At 49.1% G+C, this 19,323-nt stretch overlaps 1 protein-coding gene across 1 annotated transcript; it reads right to left on the reverse strand.

The window, feature by feature from the left end:
* Positions 1-938: 938 nt before the first annotated feature.
* On the reverse strand, positions 939-17,881 carry LOC144731303 (uncharacterized). Its single transcript, XM_078612357.1, has 5 exons — positions 15,121-17,881; positions 12,430-12,575; positions 6,609-6,831; positions 4,719-5,172; positions 939-3,844 (listed from the first exon to the last, which is right to left on the reverse strand). The coding sequence occupies exons 1-5, from the start codon at positions 15,173-15,175 to the stop codon at positions 3,811-3,813; spliced, it is 912 nt and encodes a 303-aa protein (XP_078468483.1). The 5' UTR covers positions 15,176-17,881; the 3' UTR covers positions 939-3,810.
* Positions 17,882-19,323: the final 1,442 nt, after the last annotated feature.

Here is a 19,323-nt window from a genome sequence, read left to right on the forward strand (position 1 = left end):
GCCACTTTGAAATTATAATATATATACGGTAAAATGGGGCAATATGGCAACTTATTTTTCGATGCAATAATTTTGACAAAATGTAGTTTTTTAGAAAAATACAAAAAATCATCTTTTTGCCACTTAATTTGTTGGCTACTAATTGCAATTTCTTCGCAGTGTTAACAAGTCGTTGACTCGTTGTAAGTGAGACATATTAACACCTAAAATAAGTTACATCTTTGTAAACGAAAGTAAAGCAACATGGTGCTCGCCACGCAGTCGTCCTATCAAAACGTTGAATTTGTTTTCGATGAAAATGAACGGCATCCTTTAAAAGCTGCGTCATCCAAAATGCTAATCATAGTTACAAAATAGCTGAAGAAACTTTCGCTTATAATATTTTTAGGCTTACCATGTTTTTTTTTCAATAATTTCAAATTAAATCTGCTTATCTGCGGTACACAGCACACTCCAATCGAATTAGAGCAGAGGCTAAATAATGAACGCAACAGCAGTGCCGACATCTGCCCAGCGTCTGGACCAAGTCGGCGTGAAACAAGCGAGTGACAGCGACGGTAGTCGTCACATGGGGCAGCAGCAGCAGCAGCTGGAGAAAGTAATCACTGAGGACCCACGAAACAGAAGTGCCTAGGGCCCACAAGAACTTAATCCGGCCCTGGTCCTTCCACCGCACCTCCGATTAGCACCGTTGGGTACTTTACGGTGTGAAGGAAGTTCAACATTCGTGGACACGTGCGTCTGCGTTTTCGCGAGTGATCTGACTTTTTTAGGTCGAATGGTTGGGTGAACAAAATGGTAATTTGTGTATCGTCCGCCCTCCTCCACCTGACATGGCGGAATAAATAAAGTTGTCACGTGATGAACTAACGTGTCTATGTTTATTGCTGTGTTCAAGCAAACGAAGGGAGTTACAATAACACGCTTCACGTCAGACATGGTTTTATATAGAGTTTGTTTTTAATTGGGCAGAAATGTAATACTGTATGTTAAAATCGACATTTGAAAATACTGAGAAAAATCTGTCCAAAAAAAATAATCAGTCGTGAAATATAACAGTGATAAAACATCAATATGCATTGGTTAACAAATTGAATTGCAAAATGTCACTTTCCTTGTGTCTTAGATGACTAAGGGCCTCATTCCCAGATCATCATCATCATCCGTGAGATCCTGAATTGAAGTCTCAACAGACGGTATGCGCACGCCACTAAAGGTCAACCTCTTGACCAAGCCACCAACAGTCGCTCACACATGACGAGAGGGTCGGCCTCGTAGCTGAGAGGTCAGAGCGCTCAGCCGACACCGCCGACGCCTTTGGCTCGAATCCGAGTCCATGACCAAATCAATTTCTCGAGTGTAGCGAGGTTTTTGTCTCGGCAGACGCGGATATTTGACAAACAGATGGCAAATTAACACAACTCCTGCGTGTGCGGTGACTGTAGTCAAAAGAGTGGAACGTAGAACCACTCCATTGCCCGATTCACAAAATGGAAGGAGAGGCATCATCATCATCACGGCAGCAGCGATGCATCCACTCCTCTGCTCCTCACACAAGTATCTTCCTCATGAACCCCCGCAGTGTGAAATGTCAACTGTCGCTCGACATCGTACGAAAAATAACGATCTAAGCCTGACTATTAAATGCTGCACACGCAAAAATAATCACGTAACAAAAATATATAACTTAATATTTCAACATTCCAGCATTAAAAATGTATGTTGAACTTCTTTCGCACAGTACGTAACCAACCGTGCTCATCTGAGAGGTGGTTTATTGCAGTTTGATTGACATGCAACGAAAACTCCGCACGGCGGCACGTACAAATTGTACCACTCATGTTTATAGTTTTATTGTTTACCTAAGTCAGGAGGCTGTGCAGCTTGGACATTTGTTTGTATTCAGAGGGACAATAATCTAACTGTCAAAGCTGAAACCCACCGGAGAATCGGTAGAAGAATATCGTGATTCCTGAGTGGCCCTGCGGCTTCTGACGCAACACATTTAGCGTAACAATTGACAACTTCCTTCACCAACTTGATTTCTTCACAAGAGACTAACAAACGCCCGCTGTGTTTGCTCCCTTTGCGTAATTTTTTGGTCGATTTTTTCTCTCTCTTTGATCAATTCTGTTATCGTTTCATTTACGTGTCATTTAAATAATATATATTACCTCGTGTTTAGAGCGGTACAACCTTTTGTTCTTATATATATATTTCTCAATGACTTGTCCACGTGTGTGAATGCGCGTGCATGCATTCGGTGTGTGAGTGTGTGTGAGTGTGTGTGAGTGTGTGTGACAGTGTGTGACAGTGTGTGAGTGAGTGAGTGTGTGTCTGTGAGTGTGTGAGTGTGTGTGTGAGTGTGTGTGAGTGTGTGTGAGTGAGTGTGTGTGTGTGAGTGTGTGAGTGTGGAGGAGTTGGAGACGCTGCTGCTGAGACTGGAGCGTGCCACTAAGAGGTGGGGCCTTACCATCAGCCCCACCAAAACTAAGCACCTGCCTGGGTATTTTGTACCATCGGGCACTCCACCCCCACAACTCCCAATCGGTGATGGGGCAGTTGTGGAGAGAGTGGAGAGTTTCCCATACCTGGGCAGTGTGCTTATGACCCGCTCCAGTTTATCAGCAGAGGTCTCACTCCGAATCAGTCGAGCGGCAATATCTTTTCATCGGTTGCGTAACGCTGTGTGGAAGCTACCTGGTCTGTCGCTCCGCACGAAGCTTCAGGTCTTCTCGGCCACGGTCATTCCCTCCCTTCTCTACGCTTGCGAAACGTGGACCCCCCTAGTGGAGCATCTTCGCCGGTTGGAAACATTTAGGCTGGCCTGCCTACGATCCATCCTGGGTTTAACCAGGCTGGATTGTGTGAGGAGCTCACAAGTCCTTGAAAGATCTGGGCAAAGTCCCATCAGTGAGCTCCTCCGGCAGGCAAGGCTGCGTTGGCTGGGTCATGTAGCCCGCATGCCCAGCCACCGCATGCCTAAACAGCTTTTGTTCGGCCGGATCGAGGGGGCTAAACGGGCGCGGCACGGGCTAGAGAAGAGATGGAGTGATGTGGTACAGGAGGACGTGGAGCTGAGTGGACTTGCCGATGACTGGTACCAGCGGTGTCAAGATCGGCCTCAGTGGAGGAGGCTCGTGAAGGACGCTACTGGGCAGTTGGAGGCAGTCGCCCCCCAACAACAACGGAGGGCGGAGGAGCGACGCTCACAACAACGAGCGGAGCGCCGGGTGGCTAAAGCACAGCAAGTTGGCACAGTAGGGGGCACAGGTGGTGCATCAGCCAGTCATCTCGGTCATCTCGGTCAGTCGACCCGTGGCACATGGGTCTGCCCCGTGACCTCCTGCCAGCGGGCGTTCGACACTTCAAGTGGCCTCAGGGTGCACATGGCCTGGCACAAGCGTCGTGGTGACGTCACCGCCACTTAGTGGCGAATGGCGGTTGTTGTTGAGTGTGTGTGTGAGTGTGTGTGAGTGAGTGTGTGTGAGTGTGTGAGTGTGTGAGTGTGTGTGTGAGTGTGTGAGTGAGTGTGTGTGAGTGTGTGTGTGAGTATGTGTGAGTGTGTGTGAGTGTGTGTGAGTGTGTGAGTGTGTGTGTTTGTGTGTGTGAGTGTGTGAGTGTGTGTGTGAGTGTGTGAGTGTGTGTGTGAGTGTGTGTGAGTGTGTGTGTGAGTGAGTGTGTGAGTGTGTGAGTGTGTGTGTGAGTGTGTGAGTGTGTGTGTGAGTGTGTGAGTGTGTGAGTGAGTGAGTGTGTGAGTGCGATCGTCTTCCTCATGACTCCGCCGGTCTTCTGCTTCTCTCGCTCGCCTCATACGGCGCGACTCAAGCGTATGCTTCTCGAGCTGAGCAACGAAACAAAATCACATCGCGATTAGAAACAACGACAAGGCAGCAAACGTGAACGATAACGCGGTGACATCGTTCTTCAATCTGGCAAAGCCAGGACATTCATTAACCCCCCCCCCCCCCGCTACTTAGCACGAGAAGTGCTCCCAAGTGACGTCATCACATCTATAAGGAACGAAACGGGAGTATTTCTCCACAAATCTGGCTGTCGCCTGATGAAGCTGGCTGTAATTACTGGCGAAACGTCGTACTCAGATTGTAAATTTTGTGGATTTGCTCTCCAACACACCGGTTAGTGCTGTACTAGTATACTACACTATACACTACACTATACACTAGTGCTGTACTAGTAACGAATTGGCACGTTCTGTTTACGTGACAAACCTTACTATTTGGCTGTGTCAGGTGGTGGCGGGTTTAACGACACATTTATATTTTTTATGCGATCTTAATTTAAAAAAAACCTCTATTGTGGAACACACTGAGAGAGGACTCGCCGAAAAATGTGCGCACAGAGTGCACACATTGGGCGTGTTGCGTGTGACCCTGACTCTGTGAGTAAAATGTCAGAGGTGGACAAATGGCTGAGGTCAGAGCACTGAGCTGGAATCGCTGAGATCCTGGGTTCGAACCCAGGTAGCCAGCCGCCTGTACAGCAATTGAACGGGGTTCCTGTGCGTAGCAAGTCGGTCGTCTAAGCTCTGTGACAGATTCGAATTCTCCGTCTCATGCCGTGACCCCCAAAGCACAGTCGCGATACAATTGGGGAGAAAAATACATAACGTGCAGAGTTTTAAAAAGACCAAAGGTTCCAGTGAAAAAATAGGAATGCATTTAAAAAAAAATATATTCAAACAAAAAAAAACTTACCGGCCCGTGCATCTTGACAAAACTTTTGTGGTCACAAAGTAGATGGCGATGGTAACGAACACAAAGACGCACATCAGCGCTATGGAGATGCCGATAATGGGCCCCTGCTCAGACTTTGCCGCCGCTCCCCCGGTCGACGTGGCTGTCGATCTCAGGAGCACCGTGCCCATTGACGTCGCTCGACTCTCGCTCGGGGTCGCCGAGGCGTCGGTCGCGGCGAGCGCTTTCGTGCCGATTTGTCTGTCCGCCGCGACCGTGGTTCGGTCGACTCCCGCGGTCGCTCCGCTCTCCACGGCGGCGGTGGTGTTGGTGGTGGTGGAGGAGGAGGTGGCGTTGCTCAGGTCGGGGACGCTGCTTGGCGCTGTCATCTTGGGAGTTGAAGTGATGGTCTCTAGGAAGGTCGACGTTTTGTTGAGCGGCGCTTTTGAATCCGGGACGACGGTGGGGATCCTTCCTACAGTGACCCAAAGACAGGGGAGCAAACATTGTTCATGATGATGACGATACGGTATGTCGCGTGTATAAACCCTACCCGGTCTACAAGGTACTCACATGGCCAATTGTGTCTCGGTGTGGTGGTCAGAACTGGAAATGGGCCGTAACGACCCAGAGACGCCGTGGTGGTAGTGGTGATGGTGGCAGTGACTTTTTAACTCGACTGCATCATTTAAGAAGGAAGCAGGGTCAAGTGTTGTGGCGGACAGTGTCGGTGCAGGTACAATATTTGTACTGTGGATGTAGATCGCAAATGTCCGTCTGTGGGTGTATGTATGGATGACCACCGTGCGTACGTAACAGGCAGGTGCAAGGAGTATGTGGGCAGTGCAGGACAGTGCTCGGCACTCCTCACATCTCCAATAGCCCGCACTGACCAGCGTGGTGAAGTATGGTCAAAATATCGCAGCAAAGGATTGACAAAACAGGCTTGTACATGCACATATCAGATAACTTTTGGCGGCAATGAAAAGACACCGGTTCTGGTTTAGATGTGGGACACCGATCGTTCGCGTGATTTTTTTTATTTGTGTAAAGACGACTTGGACGCACTTGTCTTGAGATGGTTCCTTTATTTGAGGAGCCACGTTCTCACACTGGAACAGGCGGAGTCCCCCACTGCAACAGCCCCGAGTCTCCCGCGCATCTCCCTTAAATACCGTCCGAGGCCACGCCCCCATTCCCGAACTTTCTTGCTGGTTCTAGACGCTCGTTCTACCAGCAGACTCGACTGTCTTCCTTCTAAGGGAATGATCTATTCTAGATCATTCCTTTCGTACTGCAAGCTGACTCCACTGTCATTACCTCCGGTGGCCATTAGTCCACTCGCACCGTAGGCTGACTCCCCTGTCATTAACTCCCGTGGCATTTATGGACGGCCCCGTAAATCAATATTCTGATGTATGCTGAACTCGCACCGTACGTAGCCAACCGTGCTTATCGGAGGTGCGGGTATCTTCCTATGGAACTGAGGAACGGAAGAATAAGAAGCTACCGTGGAGCGAAACGTCAATCACCAAGCAGGATAACACGTGGGGATAAGTTCCGAAAAACACACCATATCGCACTGAGTGTGCTTAGTTGGCGTAGAGGGAAAAAAAATCGCAAGAACCGTGCACCAAACATAAGCTGGAAAATTTCGGCTGGCTCCGGGCTGCGTAAATATCCTCCTCCACTTCCTCCATCCATCCCTTGCCCATTGTTCCTGCCCGCGATAAAGCGCCCGTGCGGCCGAAACTGTTCAACATGCGCGTGGGCACGCGCGTTGTGTGCGTACGCGCGCGTTTGAGAGTTACACGTGGGGGAGGAGGAGGGAGGGGGGGCGGAGGGGGGGAGGAGGAAGGGAGGGAAGTGGGGGGGGGGGGGGTTGCTCGGCCCCCCAGCCGCGTCACCCACCCACGAGCAGGTCGACCACGGTGCCGAGGGTCGACGCGCCCGCGGTGTCGTTCCCGTGAGCCACGCGGCACGCGTAGCGGCCCGCGTCCTCCGGCCTCGCCCGCGCGATCGCCAGCCAGGCGCGACCCTCCGACGCTTTCCACGTGCACGCGAAGCGGCCCAGCGGCGCCGACTTGCTGTTGTTGTTGTTGTTGCTGTTGTTGTTGTTGATGCAGGGCACCGGCTGGAGGGCAAAGAGGCGAACGTCACGCGAGATGGCGGCACCAAGGTGGCGAGGAGATGCTAACTATCTCGTCTGGTATGCAGGAGGTCCTGGGTTCGATCCCGACCCTGACGCCTGCTGCTGTATATATTTGGAGTTTGCGTGTCTCTCTCCCCGTGGTCGCGTGGATTTTTCTCCGGGTCCTCCGGGTTTTCCCTCCACATTTTGATTCAAAAGTGTGTCTCGAGTATTTGCCTGCTATACATTTCCACGTGATAAAACCACGGCGCTGAGCTATCATTTGTTGCCGCTGTGGGGGAAAAACCACAACTACAATAAAAAAAAAATCGAATTCCTTGAATCGCCATGATGAGGCATGCACGTTTTTTCCGGTAATGGCCCAGTGGTGGCTATACTCAAGTCAGGGAATGGTATCAGCCTGACGGCTCGTCTGGTCTGGTCTTCTTATTCTTTCGTACGGCTGATCAAGACGCAGAACAACGGCTACAGTTTTACATTTCAGGTTGGTCAAGGCAGATAGCCGCATCAGGAGCAGCGGAGTGTGTTCCTTATCTCTTAACGTAGTTTATATAGCGCCTCAAACCAAGGCACTTTACAAAGAATTAACAACTGCACTACGTTTGAATGTAACGGTGGAGATGGAATGGATGAGAGGAGGCAATTTGGTGGCAAATCTGCGACGCGTGAATTCGGTGAAAGCGCAATTGATGACAGCAAATGATGACTAATGGATTGAATTAACGGGGAATGAGTGATCGCCATATCATGAGAATATGAAGAGGGAACAGTAACGATGGTTAGTGACGAGGGGGAGATTAAGGGGGTCGTGGGGTTAGCTCGGGAACAACAAGTGAGTTTTGAGTGCAGAGTGGAAACTAGTGAGCAAAGATGACCGCTTGATGTGGAGAGGGAAGTTTGTTCCAGTGAAGGGGGGGGGGGACACAGAGAGAGCAAAAGCGTGGATTGAGCACCAGCTGAAGGAGAAAACAGAGAGGAGACAGAAAAGATTGCGAATGTGGAGGGCGATAAATTCAGTGTGTTGAACAATTGCGGCAGAGCATCCTTGACGCGTGTGACACCGTGACCTCTGACACAATTTGCCGTGTGCTTGCTGACGGGTATCTCGTCTGGAGTTGTGTGTCAGGAACAATGCTGGATGCATCGAGCGCGTTCCGTGAATAAAAGCGTTATTATTGCCATGTTGGTATTATTGTTCCCATGATTCCAGACGCATGAGACACTCTGTATGTCAACACACGCGTATATGAAACAGTCGCTGCAACGTATGCACCCTACCCCGTAGCGCCTGCCAGCGAATGCGCCGTGTCCTGCAAGCGAGGCACTGCGGCAGTCACGGAGACGTCATTCACAAGCATCGCCCCTTGTGTGCTGGGATCAAACTATAAACTACAACTTAACGAGTTTTATTTGACCAGGTAAGGCCCCACTGAGCTATTCGGCTCTTTTTCAGAAACCACCTGGCCACAAATTATAGCGTGGAAATGTACAGCAATGGCAAATACTCTAAACGCGTGTTTCTAAATCTGGAGGGGAAAACCGCGGGAGCCGGAGAAAAATTCACGCGACCACAGAGAGAGCACGCAAACTCCAAATATGCAGCAGGCGTCAGGGTCGGGGTCGAAACTACCACCTGTATGTATATCAGGCGGATCAGAGTACAACATGCCTTGACCTCTGAAGCCTCACGGAGTCTCAGAAATCTTTTAGTCAGAGTTCTGCCGTTCATGTTTGGCTGGCAACTTCCGTTACTGATCGCTTTACGCATCTGAGAAGAAATACTAGGACCTGGATAAAACGCACACGCATAAGAGAGCACTCAAACCCCCACCCCCCCCCCCCCCCCAAACGACCTTCCCAACACCTACTTGCTGTTCTGTTTCCGAGCAAAAGCTGTTTCCATAGGTGGGCGCTGTCACGCGCTTGACGAATCGCGATCCACACGAAGTCACGCTGGATTACGGGAATGCGTATGGTTCTCACACAATTGAAAATAAAGGTTCAGTTTGTGTGTCCGATATTGGCTTAGTTTCTATAAACTTTAAAAAGATGTGTTATCTTACCAGGGAAGGCCCATTGAGCTCCATAGCTCTTTTTCAGAAGCGATCTGGCCACAACTGATAGCTTATCACGTGGAAATGTACAGCAATGCCAACTACTCTACACGCTTATTTATAAATGTGGAGGGGGGAAAAACCGAAGGACCCGGAGAAAAATCCACGCGCTCACGGGGAGAACTTGCAAACTCCAAATATCCAGGCATCGTCAGGGTCTGGATCGAACCCACGACCTCCCGTAAACCAAGGGAGGGAGTTAACATCTCCTAGCCACCGTGGCACCCACCTGGAAGAAAGCTCATTATTTTTTTACGATCCAACATTCTGAGCGTGCCTTTCAGCATGGCTGTGCGAAGAGCGCTTTATCATGAACAGGCGCAGGTGTCCGGCGGCGGGTGCCATCGCCTCTGAGATCTCGTGGGCAGTGGTGTTTCAGACGTTGGGAATTATTGATGAGTGGTGGGCTGCCGTTGGTGGCAAATGCAATCTGCAGGATCTCGCGCGACTTGGACGGCTCATGCTTTCCGAGACAGAACCGCCCACCCCACCCAACTCAAATAAAATTACTCCTGCGGTATTACGCAGTGATAGCAATCTCGAAGTCTCATAATTCCCACTCACAACGGTTGTCGTGCGTTGAAAGAATCAGAAAAGCAAACTGGGAGGGGAACGTGTGTCGGTGTTGCCGCTCCGGTGTGTTTCCTCTCGGCGCTGGGGCACATTTGTTGCATGGAAGGCAGCAAACATGAATTATGAAAAGTCCCTCGATGCGCATTTGATGGAAATGCCCGACAACGCTACGGTACAGCGAGTCTGAAGCCGTTGTGACATTTGTTCGGAATGATGGCTCTGTGATGGTTAAAACCCCCCCTCCCCCCCCAAAAAACATGAAAAAGCTGTTACAAATAAATGCACACCCACGTTGCATTATTAATTACGGGGAATTTTTTCGAATGGACATCAATAAACAATGGGGGGAAACATTGCGGTGGAGATTAAAGTCGGGTCATGGTCAGAGTTAGGGTGGAGTTGCAACATGAGCGATGGTTGTGACATGGATGGAGAATGCGGAGTTCATCTGGGGCACGGTTCGGTTCAACGCTGGAATTCGACTCAGCGTCAGGCGCACTGTTACAACTCGGGTCAAGGTAGCAATTAAGGTTCGTTAAGGAGGTTATCTATATATGTTTTAAATGTGACACACCGCACACAGAACATTCGATTCAAATACATCTTCGGACTCAAATTAAATCCGTGCAATATGTTAGTACCCGTTCGTACGTCTACTACGTGTGTATGATACACGAGTATCAATGCGCAGATTCGACGGTGCAGCGCGCCGCCTTTCCAAGCATGTAAAACGAATTCGAAATGCACCAGTCACGTCGGGGAAGAATTCACTCAATTCAAGCTTACGGTGCAAGAACCGCAATTCATCAAATGCAGCGGCATAGCAGCGCGACTCAACTGCGTGATCGCTGAAGCGTGAGTAGCCCCGCCAACGGAGAAGCATGCGGTTACAAGCGTGCGTTGTACAATGCGAGTTTCGGCAATGCCGTGCCACCGCTGCCCACAAAGTTTCTTGGTAATGCGATGACGGAAAATTTCCCCCCTTTTTCCTCCTCCCTCCTCCTCCTCCTCGCCGCTCCCGTGGCTGACGAGCGTCGCGCCGGACGCGGCGTCGACGCGAGGAGTCGCGGGACCTCGCGCGGGGCCCCTAAGGCTCGGGGAACGCTGCGGCCACCACTCACTCACTCGCTCCTCGCTGCCGCAAGTCAAATCGAGTGAGGCGTCCGTGCGTCCGCCATTCCCATCGGCAGCGACGTTAACGTTGGATTGTCAATTTGACACGCAGAAGGCTTTCGCGACCAACATCGTCCATAATAGAGGTTGTTTTTTTTGGGTTAGATCGCGTAAATATATAAATGCGTCCTTAAACCCGCCACCACCCGACACAGCCAACTAGTAAGGATTGTCACGTTAACAAACCGTGACAATTCGTTACTAGTTCAGCACACCGGTGTGTCGGAGAGTAAACCCACAACATACAATGACTTTCCTATGCAAGTAAAACATTTGTGTTTTAATATTTTCGTGTTTTTTTAAATGTAGGGCCCCTTTATAACACACGCTACAGGCCCCGCACCAGCTTAACCCAGCGGTGCTCACAACCACCACAAGTGCGGGCAGCCGTACCAGTCGGGCATCTCCTTCTCGCGAGCCACTTTCATTCGATGAGAACGAAAACCTCCCCGCCCTCTCTCCTTCCCGCTCCTCTTTCTCCAGTCACCGACCACTGTCCCACCGCTCCTACCCCTCCATCAGCTCCAGGACGCCACCGCACTCAAGCAATCTCACTAACGTGTTCAAAATCGTTTAGCTTTACTTTATTACTGTCTTTGTTTAAATAGGCTGTTTTTTGTTACTCTCTTTAACACGCGTATGGTAGTGTTGTACAGAGAATATGTAGACTGCAACCAGTGGAATATGTGGACGTGACAATGAGCTGTCGATAACGTGCTTTCCTTAACCACAACCATTCCCTTGATTTCTCATGGGGAAATTATTACCTTGAATGTTACGCGACTTTGAGACACGCGCCGTGTTCAGGAACACAACCTCCCACCGACGCGTGAAACGAGGGACAGCTGTACCGTGATTGGACAGAGGTTGTGGGCAAAAGATTTGCCAAAACGTGGGCTTGCCATGCATGGGAGGAGACACTTTGCACAGGACGGGACAGGGAGGGGGTGGGGTGCAAGGGACGAAGGCAGCGACAATGCACAAAGCGAGCATAATCTTGGTGCCACTATGTGAGGAGTACAAAGGAGTTTCATGATTGTTGTTGTTCCTGTTGTTGTTGTTGTTCTTGTAGCAAAGGCTGACGTTAGTTGTCGTCTTTCCAAGCACACCCTCCGATGAGCACAGTTGGCTACGCACGGTGCGAATTAAGTTCAACATACTGGTCGGCGCGGTGGCGAGATGTTAACTACGTCGCCTAGTATACAGGAGTTTGTAGGTTCGATTCCGACCATGGCGCCTGCTGTATATTTGGAGTTTAAGTGTCTCTCTCTCACCGTGGTCGCGTGGATTTTTCTCCAGGTCCTCCGATTTTCCCCTCCACATTTAGAATCAACATCACGCGTTTAGAGTATTTGGTTGCTGTACATTTCCACATGTTAAGCCACTTCGTTGAGCTATCATTTGTGGCCAGGTCACTTCTGAAAAAGAGCTATATATAAATATACATACACTATCCTGGCAAGGGCTGTAAAAACATCTTTAAGTACAAACTTTATCCGGATAATGTCTTGAAGTAAATCCAGCCTTTTCTACGACAACAATTATGGAACTCCTTGCACTGATTACTTTGGAATTGATACTTGCTCGTGCACGTAAGTAGGCGAGTGCCTTCTGTCGTTTGAACCAACGCCAATAGCGGCACGGTCCCTCCAGAGAATTCACAGTCGCCAATGTGAACGAGCCGCAAGGATATAGGGCCCGCGTCAGTGTAACAACTCACAATGTTCTGGTCCCGTTGAATGTGCCACTTGACCTCTGACACGTCGGTCATCACACTGAGGTTATATCCACAGGTGAGGGTGGCCGTCTCCCCTTCCGACACGTTCACCTGCTGCAGCAGGCCAGGGCTGTCCTGTGCTCGCGCCACTGTGAGAACAGAGACAACACACACACAAACAACAACAACAATGCCACCCTGCATTCAACAACACTGGCGTGGAAGGTGGCAGCAGCCGTCGTCACGTGGCCCACTCTGCTAAGCGAGAAATCACGACGCTCGTGACATCACCGACCGAACATCGCGCTCATCGCACACAAAGCGCTTGCGCGATACCTTGCCGATCTCGTCAAGGAGGATAAACCACCGTCAGTCGAGGCCCGGTCAACATCCTCGTAGCGGCAGCGGCTTTCGGCTAGCCGTCGAACAAACACGAAAGTTGGGTCGTGGTCAGAATCAGGGTGGCGTTACAATGTGAGTTATGGTTATGCCATGGATGGAGAGAATGCGGTCATATCTGGGGCATGGTTAAGTTCAACACTTGAATTTGGCTTTCCTCCAGCGGGGCACTGTTAGAACTCACGCTAAGGTTGAAATTGAGGCATCGCACGCTTTCAGATGCGCTTCGGCGGCCGTCTGGAACGCTCTTCCTGGAGCTATGCACTTTTAAATTAGGATTGAAAACGCATTTCTTTTAGAACTTATTTTTGTGGGTTAAGTTTGTTGTCCTTCCCCCGCATCCCGATCAGCACGTTTGGCTATGTACGGTGCGAAAGAAGTTCAACATGCACACGTACATTACTGAGCTTTTAAATGTAAAAATATGCATAACAGGCAGGCGGGAGTGCCTGGGAAGTTGTGTTAAGGGGCCGTCCATAAATGACGTCACGCACCTGGGGGGGGGGGGGGTCAGACATTTGTGACGATGTGTGACGAGGGGGGGGGGGGTGAGAAATGTGACGTCACGTCAAAATGCGCAACCTTTAATAAATATAGACAACACGTTCTACTTAATTAAATAGACTTTTTAATAAATGTTTTCTCCTACAACATCAGAGTGCAGCGCCACATAAAACACGCACTACAATGACGATAGTCTAAAGCGATTAAACGTCGTGTGCCGTCTGCGATTCAAGCCGAGGCGCGTCGTGGTTGGTCCCATCCAGTGCCGGATTAATTATCGTTTAGCAAAATTAGCTACACATGTAATAGCTACTACACATGTAGTAGCTACACATGTAGTAGCTACGGGCCCCGCACTTTCAAGAGCCCCGCGCCAAATGCTTTCAAGATAACAATTCCGGTTCAGTGATTCTGCACTTGCTCTATTACCATAGTACTATACTGCCTTCAACTTTTATGAACGACTGGGTGTTTAAGGTTAGCGATTTGTCGTATTATCTGGCTGTCTAGCAAATGAAAAGAATACAATTACTTAATCATGCAAGTTAATAATTTGTGTTTTAATATCTATGTGTTTTTATTTAGGGCCCTTTACAACACATGTTACAGGCCCCGCACTAGCTTCATCCGGCACTTGCCCCATCCACCAACAACAACCTCCGACCAATCAGAGGGGCTGCGCGGCACGCGTCACGTGACACGGACACGACTCACGTGGCACGTGCCCGGGTGCGCGACCACTCCGTTAACTGCCAGGACGCGTTTCCTCCACGAGAGTGGATGTTGGTGAGAGCCAAATGTTACTTGTAAAAACAAACCTGTCCGAGGTAACGTGCGTTTCAACGTAATTCATTAGGAGGGATGACAAGCGTTTACTTTTATATATGTAGATGGGGGGAGGGGGACAAAAACGCCTCCATATAAATACAAGTTTTCACAAAATGACTCAAATGAATAGCTCGTGAAGATAACGCGACTTCTTTTTAAAGGGAAAGGTGATTCATTTGAACAAGTGTGGAATGCTGTATACTGCTGAATTTTACGTTTGGCCAAATACTCGACGAGGAAACAACGCAAGGAACGTTCCAACGAACGTGTCATACGTCGATCTTGAGTCATTATATTTTGTCTGGGAACATTACTTGGTGCGAGAATTACGTTGAATCAGCAAGATTAACAATGTGATTCAATGGACATATTTAACGGGTCCTTAATTGGTAAGAAAAAAAACAATGGATCGAGCTCAATGGAAGGAATGTCATGGTCGCTGGTGCCTTTGAGAAAGGGCACGGCTAACAATGAATTCAGTCGACCCCCTTACGATGAAAGCGCAGAAAATAGTCAAACCTGTCAACCCCTTATCAGTGCCCTACCTTATTACAGACCAATTCAGACATTATTATTCACCCCGTGCCATTATAAATCTCAAGTTTCATCCGACAACGTCCCACAAGGGAGAAACACAAACAAATAGACAAATTATTATTTGTTTCTTTCGGTTATTTGTTTCTTTCGGTTAACAAACAAATAATAATTCCTGCAGTCACGAAAGTTCTAAAATTAAAATAGACAAATATATAATTTTTGTCCATACTGAAACGGCTGTACGACGTATGGACCTGAAAACGCAATTTCCCTGTACAAGTATACGGGGTAAACCATATGAGTTGACAGCTATTTAGAGTTACCCAACCGCTTGGATTAACTGAACACCGCATCTGCTTCTTTTTACAATAATTCAAACGGATAAGAAGGTACCGTTTTTTAACGTAATATTTTTGTTGAACTCACCGCAGATCAACGACAGGGCCAGTGCGATGGCAGCGAAGAGACTTTGCGCCGACATTCTTCCTCGAGATGAAAGACGACGTTTACGAGGACACCCGGCGGAGAGGAAACGCGGGAACTCGAGGACGGCTGGAGTTTTAAGAAGACGCGCAAGAGAGTGTGTGTGTGTGGCTGCCGTGCAATGCCACTTGTCAGGAGTGCGTGTGTGCGCGCGTGCCAGGCGAGAGGGAAATGGGTGTTTTAAGGGGAAGGGAAACTTGAGAAAGCGAGAGAGAGAGCGAGTGTAAGTGTGTCATCACTTGAGGTTCGACCACACAAGTGAGTTAACGGGTGACCGCTATTTGTAATCGCGCGTAACGCCCTTTGGGGGTTCTGCTGGGGCGTAACGCTTGCAAGAGAGTGCCCGAGAGAGCGAGACTCCTATTTTCCTGTCACCATTGTTAAGTTGGTAGAAAATGTGAACGCATGCGCGCTAGCTTCTCGAGACCCATTGTTATGGTCGTTGTTGTTATGATTCAAAATTGTTGTGTTGCTGTTGTTGGGGGTCACATCGGCCACGTTGAGTACATCGCTGGTGTGTGTCGTACGCCCTCCTCCACCCGAGGCGGCCGAATGTATTAAGGTTGCCACGCGCTGGAGAGAAATCCACACACTTTTCACAATTAGGTCGAATTATGAAGCATGGTGGACAGTGGTTTCACGTTTTCAATTTGGATGCAATAATATCCCCGCTGTGCTGTGTGGACATGACAGCGCAGCTCCAAGTCTATGGAACGCGGTGCCTCTGACAATGAGATTCTTTATAGATATTTAAATCTTCCCTGAAAAGTAACGTTTTTAAAATGTCCCGTTTCCCCATAATTGTGGGTCGTTTAGGCTATTGGCTCTGTCTCATTTCCCTGCTTCCATACAGGGTGGCGCATTTGGCATCCTTGGATTAAATGCGCCTTACAAATCTAAAATCATCATTATTATGATGACTTTACCTTGTAGCAAACGCGAACCGTTGAAGGAATATCATCGTGGTCACAGTGCAGTGCATTACTCACCACGGCGCCACGCCCAACGCGAACCGCCGTTTCCCTCCATCCGTTGGTGATTCATCGCACGCAGAGGGCTCCATACATGGGGCTGCCAGTAATGGGCACATTTTTCAGACCCCAAATTATGCATTTGTGTCCAGGAGGAGCAGTGGTGTGAGCACACTGCAGCTGTGGGCCTGGTTACGACCAGAATGTCAACTAGCTCGCCTGGTATGCAGGAGGTCGGAGGTTCGATCCCGACCCTGACGCCTGTTGTGTACAGGGTGCTTCAAAAAAATGTTAACACTCCTGAGTGTTTGCAACAATATCACGAGAAATGTGACTCTGGTGCTCTGGAAACCACCTGGAGAAGATTGCAGGCACGTGTTGAACAAGTGGAGACTTTTTGAAGCTGTTAACGTATATTTCTTATCATGTTACAGTGTATTATCTGTTCTTTTACCATTAAAAACGATAGTCTTATGTAAGTGTTAACATTTTTTTGAAGCACCCTGTATTTGGAGTTTGCACGTCTCTCTCTCCCCGTGGGCGCGTAGATTTTTTCTCAGAGCCCTTCGGTTTTTCCCCTCCACATTGATAAACGTGCCTTTAGGAGTATTTCACTGCCATACATTTCCACGTGAGAAGCCCACTGAGTCGAGCCATCATTTGTGATAGCTACGTCGCTTCTGGAAAAATATCTCCATAGCTCAGTGCGGCCTTACCTGGTAAAATAAAAAGTTGAGTTTAGTAACATCAGTGGTGAGTGATATCTTAACTACAGGTCTTTGCGCTCATCTATCAACCCGCACATTGACCATCATGGTGAAGTATGGTCAAACAACCCCCTTGAATAACACAGTGTTGAGGAGCGGGGGGGGAGTTTCCTCAAACAGTGGGCTTACAGAGGACTGTAAATTAGAATTGTATACTTCATACTTCCCAAACATTAGCGCGTGAAGGCATTCAGATATTTCATAATGAAAAAGAACATTTCTACAACGTCCCAGTTTTTAAAAAGTTGTACTTTCTTTCTGCACGTTTTCCGACGAAAGCTGCGGTGTCGGCTTCCAACCAGAGACACGCTGCCCGACATCACAGGTCGGTAGGCACGTGTCCTCATTCACAGGGCCTCGTATTGCCATTCCACTGGGTTGACCGTCTGCACATTGTTTAACGGTGACGTCGAGGTCACGAGGTTATCACAACCGACGCCACTGAGAGCGCCACACCCGCCACACACACTTCCTTCTGCTGGATCGGGGTCGGGGAACCAACCGCTCCCTCGCCCAAGAGAACAATCCGATAAAATCGGCGGCTAACTCGAGGTGCCACACCTCAGCGTCATCCATAAAAGGCCCGTACATGTTGTCGCGCGGGAGCTCGCGTTTACCACAGCGACAGAATCGAAATATTGTACGGAGTTGCCAGCTAGAAAAAAAATATTCACTCCCCTCTCGTGCCCAATTAGCGCTGCGGATAACATTTTTGTTTTCACGGCGACCGGCAGATTCGAAGTTGTAGGCCCCGAGTGGCCACAGGCCACGTGAAGTCGTGCCAGTGTCTGGCCTGCTCTCCCCGCACATCTCCGAATAGCACGTTTGGCTACGTACGGTGCGAAAGAAGTTCCAATGTACAGTCCGTGCTTCTAAAACGCGTGTTTTCATCACGCGATTCATGCATTCGGGTACAATTTTTTTCATATCTATTTACAACGCGGATTCGAATTGGATATAAACGATCGAGTAAACGGGATTGCATCGCACGAGTAGGAATCGGCGGTCGTACGGCTGCCTCCGCGTAGCATCATCACACGAGGCATTGGGATGCCGCTTGATGCTTCGAGATGCTACTCACGCGCCTGTCTTTGTTCAGCCTGCGGTACGCATCTCACGTGTTATCGCCGACTGTGCTTTACCCCGATACTCTATATTATTACGCGATGTTTCCATAACGCGTTGCTCTTCCGGGACGCAGCTACCGCGATATAGAACAGGCTGTACACACAAAGGCCCTCCACCCCTGCGCCAAATTCTGTAGTTGTGCTGGACAGTGGATACCTCCCGATCTCCCAAGCTTCCAACTCTTATAATATTCCACCATCTGCCTTCGGCTCTTCCGTTATATTGCTGACCTCTGGACGCCACTGTCAGAAAACCGCACTCAATCATCCTGCGCGCCGAACCCCACCCGTCAAAGCCTCCTCCCTGCCTCTTCCTGATTTGCGTCTACGTTGAGAGCGCTTTCCTGCCACCAGCCCCTCGTCGAACTTCCAAGGCCCTAATGCTGTCATGAAATTCCTGGCATCCTTCCGCATACTTTATATTTAATAGCCAGAAGCTTCTTTTCCATATATGCACTCCGAATCTTGCGTGAACTCACTACGCCTGACCATTGCCGTTCCTCCTCTCTCCTGCACTTTACATTCTTCCAGATTTATTTTATATTCGTATTTAGTCTTTAAGAAAAACTCATCGTGATAAATACAATGTCAGCTCTTTAGCTTCTCACAATCCTCTGTATGATGCACATTTTCAACAACCTTCACATCCTCCACACTAACAACTGACGTCTAACTGACTGTCTAGGCAGCAGTGAGTGTCCCATTTTAAATATACTATTAATACATTTTATATGCATTTGTTTTGCTTTGATGGGGCCCATAGCTCACGTGCATGGATCCTGCCATTAACATTTGGCACCCATAGCAACAGAATTTGCTTTAAGAGTCTTGACTCTGCTGACGAGCTGGCCTGCTGAAACGCATTTTGCTCTGAGACATTCGTCCGGAAGGCTCATTGCCTGTTGAGGTGTACATGGATGTTCGGATGTTTCAGACAAAGCTCAGCAATAGTGCGTGTTTAGTGAGTTTCCGTTGTAGCACGAGTAATTACCCATGGCGCAGCGTGGGAGCGCAGTAGAGGTGAGGATGTAATGAATGGGAACAACACACACACACAAAGTAACGAGAAAAATGGAAGAGAGAAGAGAAACATTGGGAAATAATAATACGAGGAAAACGCTGACAAAGGAACGGAGAAAAACGCTTGCAAAGGGACAGCAGAGATGAGGAGAGGGAGGAGGAGATGTGACGTTAGGGCGTCGACGCTGCTACACGGAGCGACGTCTGTTTTCACAGGGGGCGTGGGGAGAAGCGAGTGGGGGAGGAGGGGGGGTCAGAGTG

This window comes from Lampetra planeri, chromosome 38, assembly GCF_965212315.1.
Source record: "Lampetra planeri chromosome 38, kcLamPlan1.2.h2, whole genome shotgun sequence".
NCBI classification, from domain to species: Eukaryota; Metazoa; Chordata; class Hyperoartia; order Petromyzontiformes; family Petromyzontidae; genus Lampetra; species Lampetra planeri.

Coding starts and splice junctions, on each gene's coding strand:
- LOC144731303 (XM_078612357.1), bottom strand. CDS start 15,175: ATGTCGGCGCAAAGTCTCTTCGCTGCCATCGCACTGGCCCTGTCGTTG. Junction 6,832..12,429: donor TTCAACGGGACCAGAACATT/GTGAGTTGTTAC, acceptor TTTGCCCTCCAG/CCGGTGCCCTGCATCAACAA. Junction 5,173..6,608: donor CGTGGTCGACCTGCTCGTGG/GTGGGTGACGCG, acceptor GGGTCACTGTAG/GAAGGATCCCCACCGTCGTC.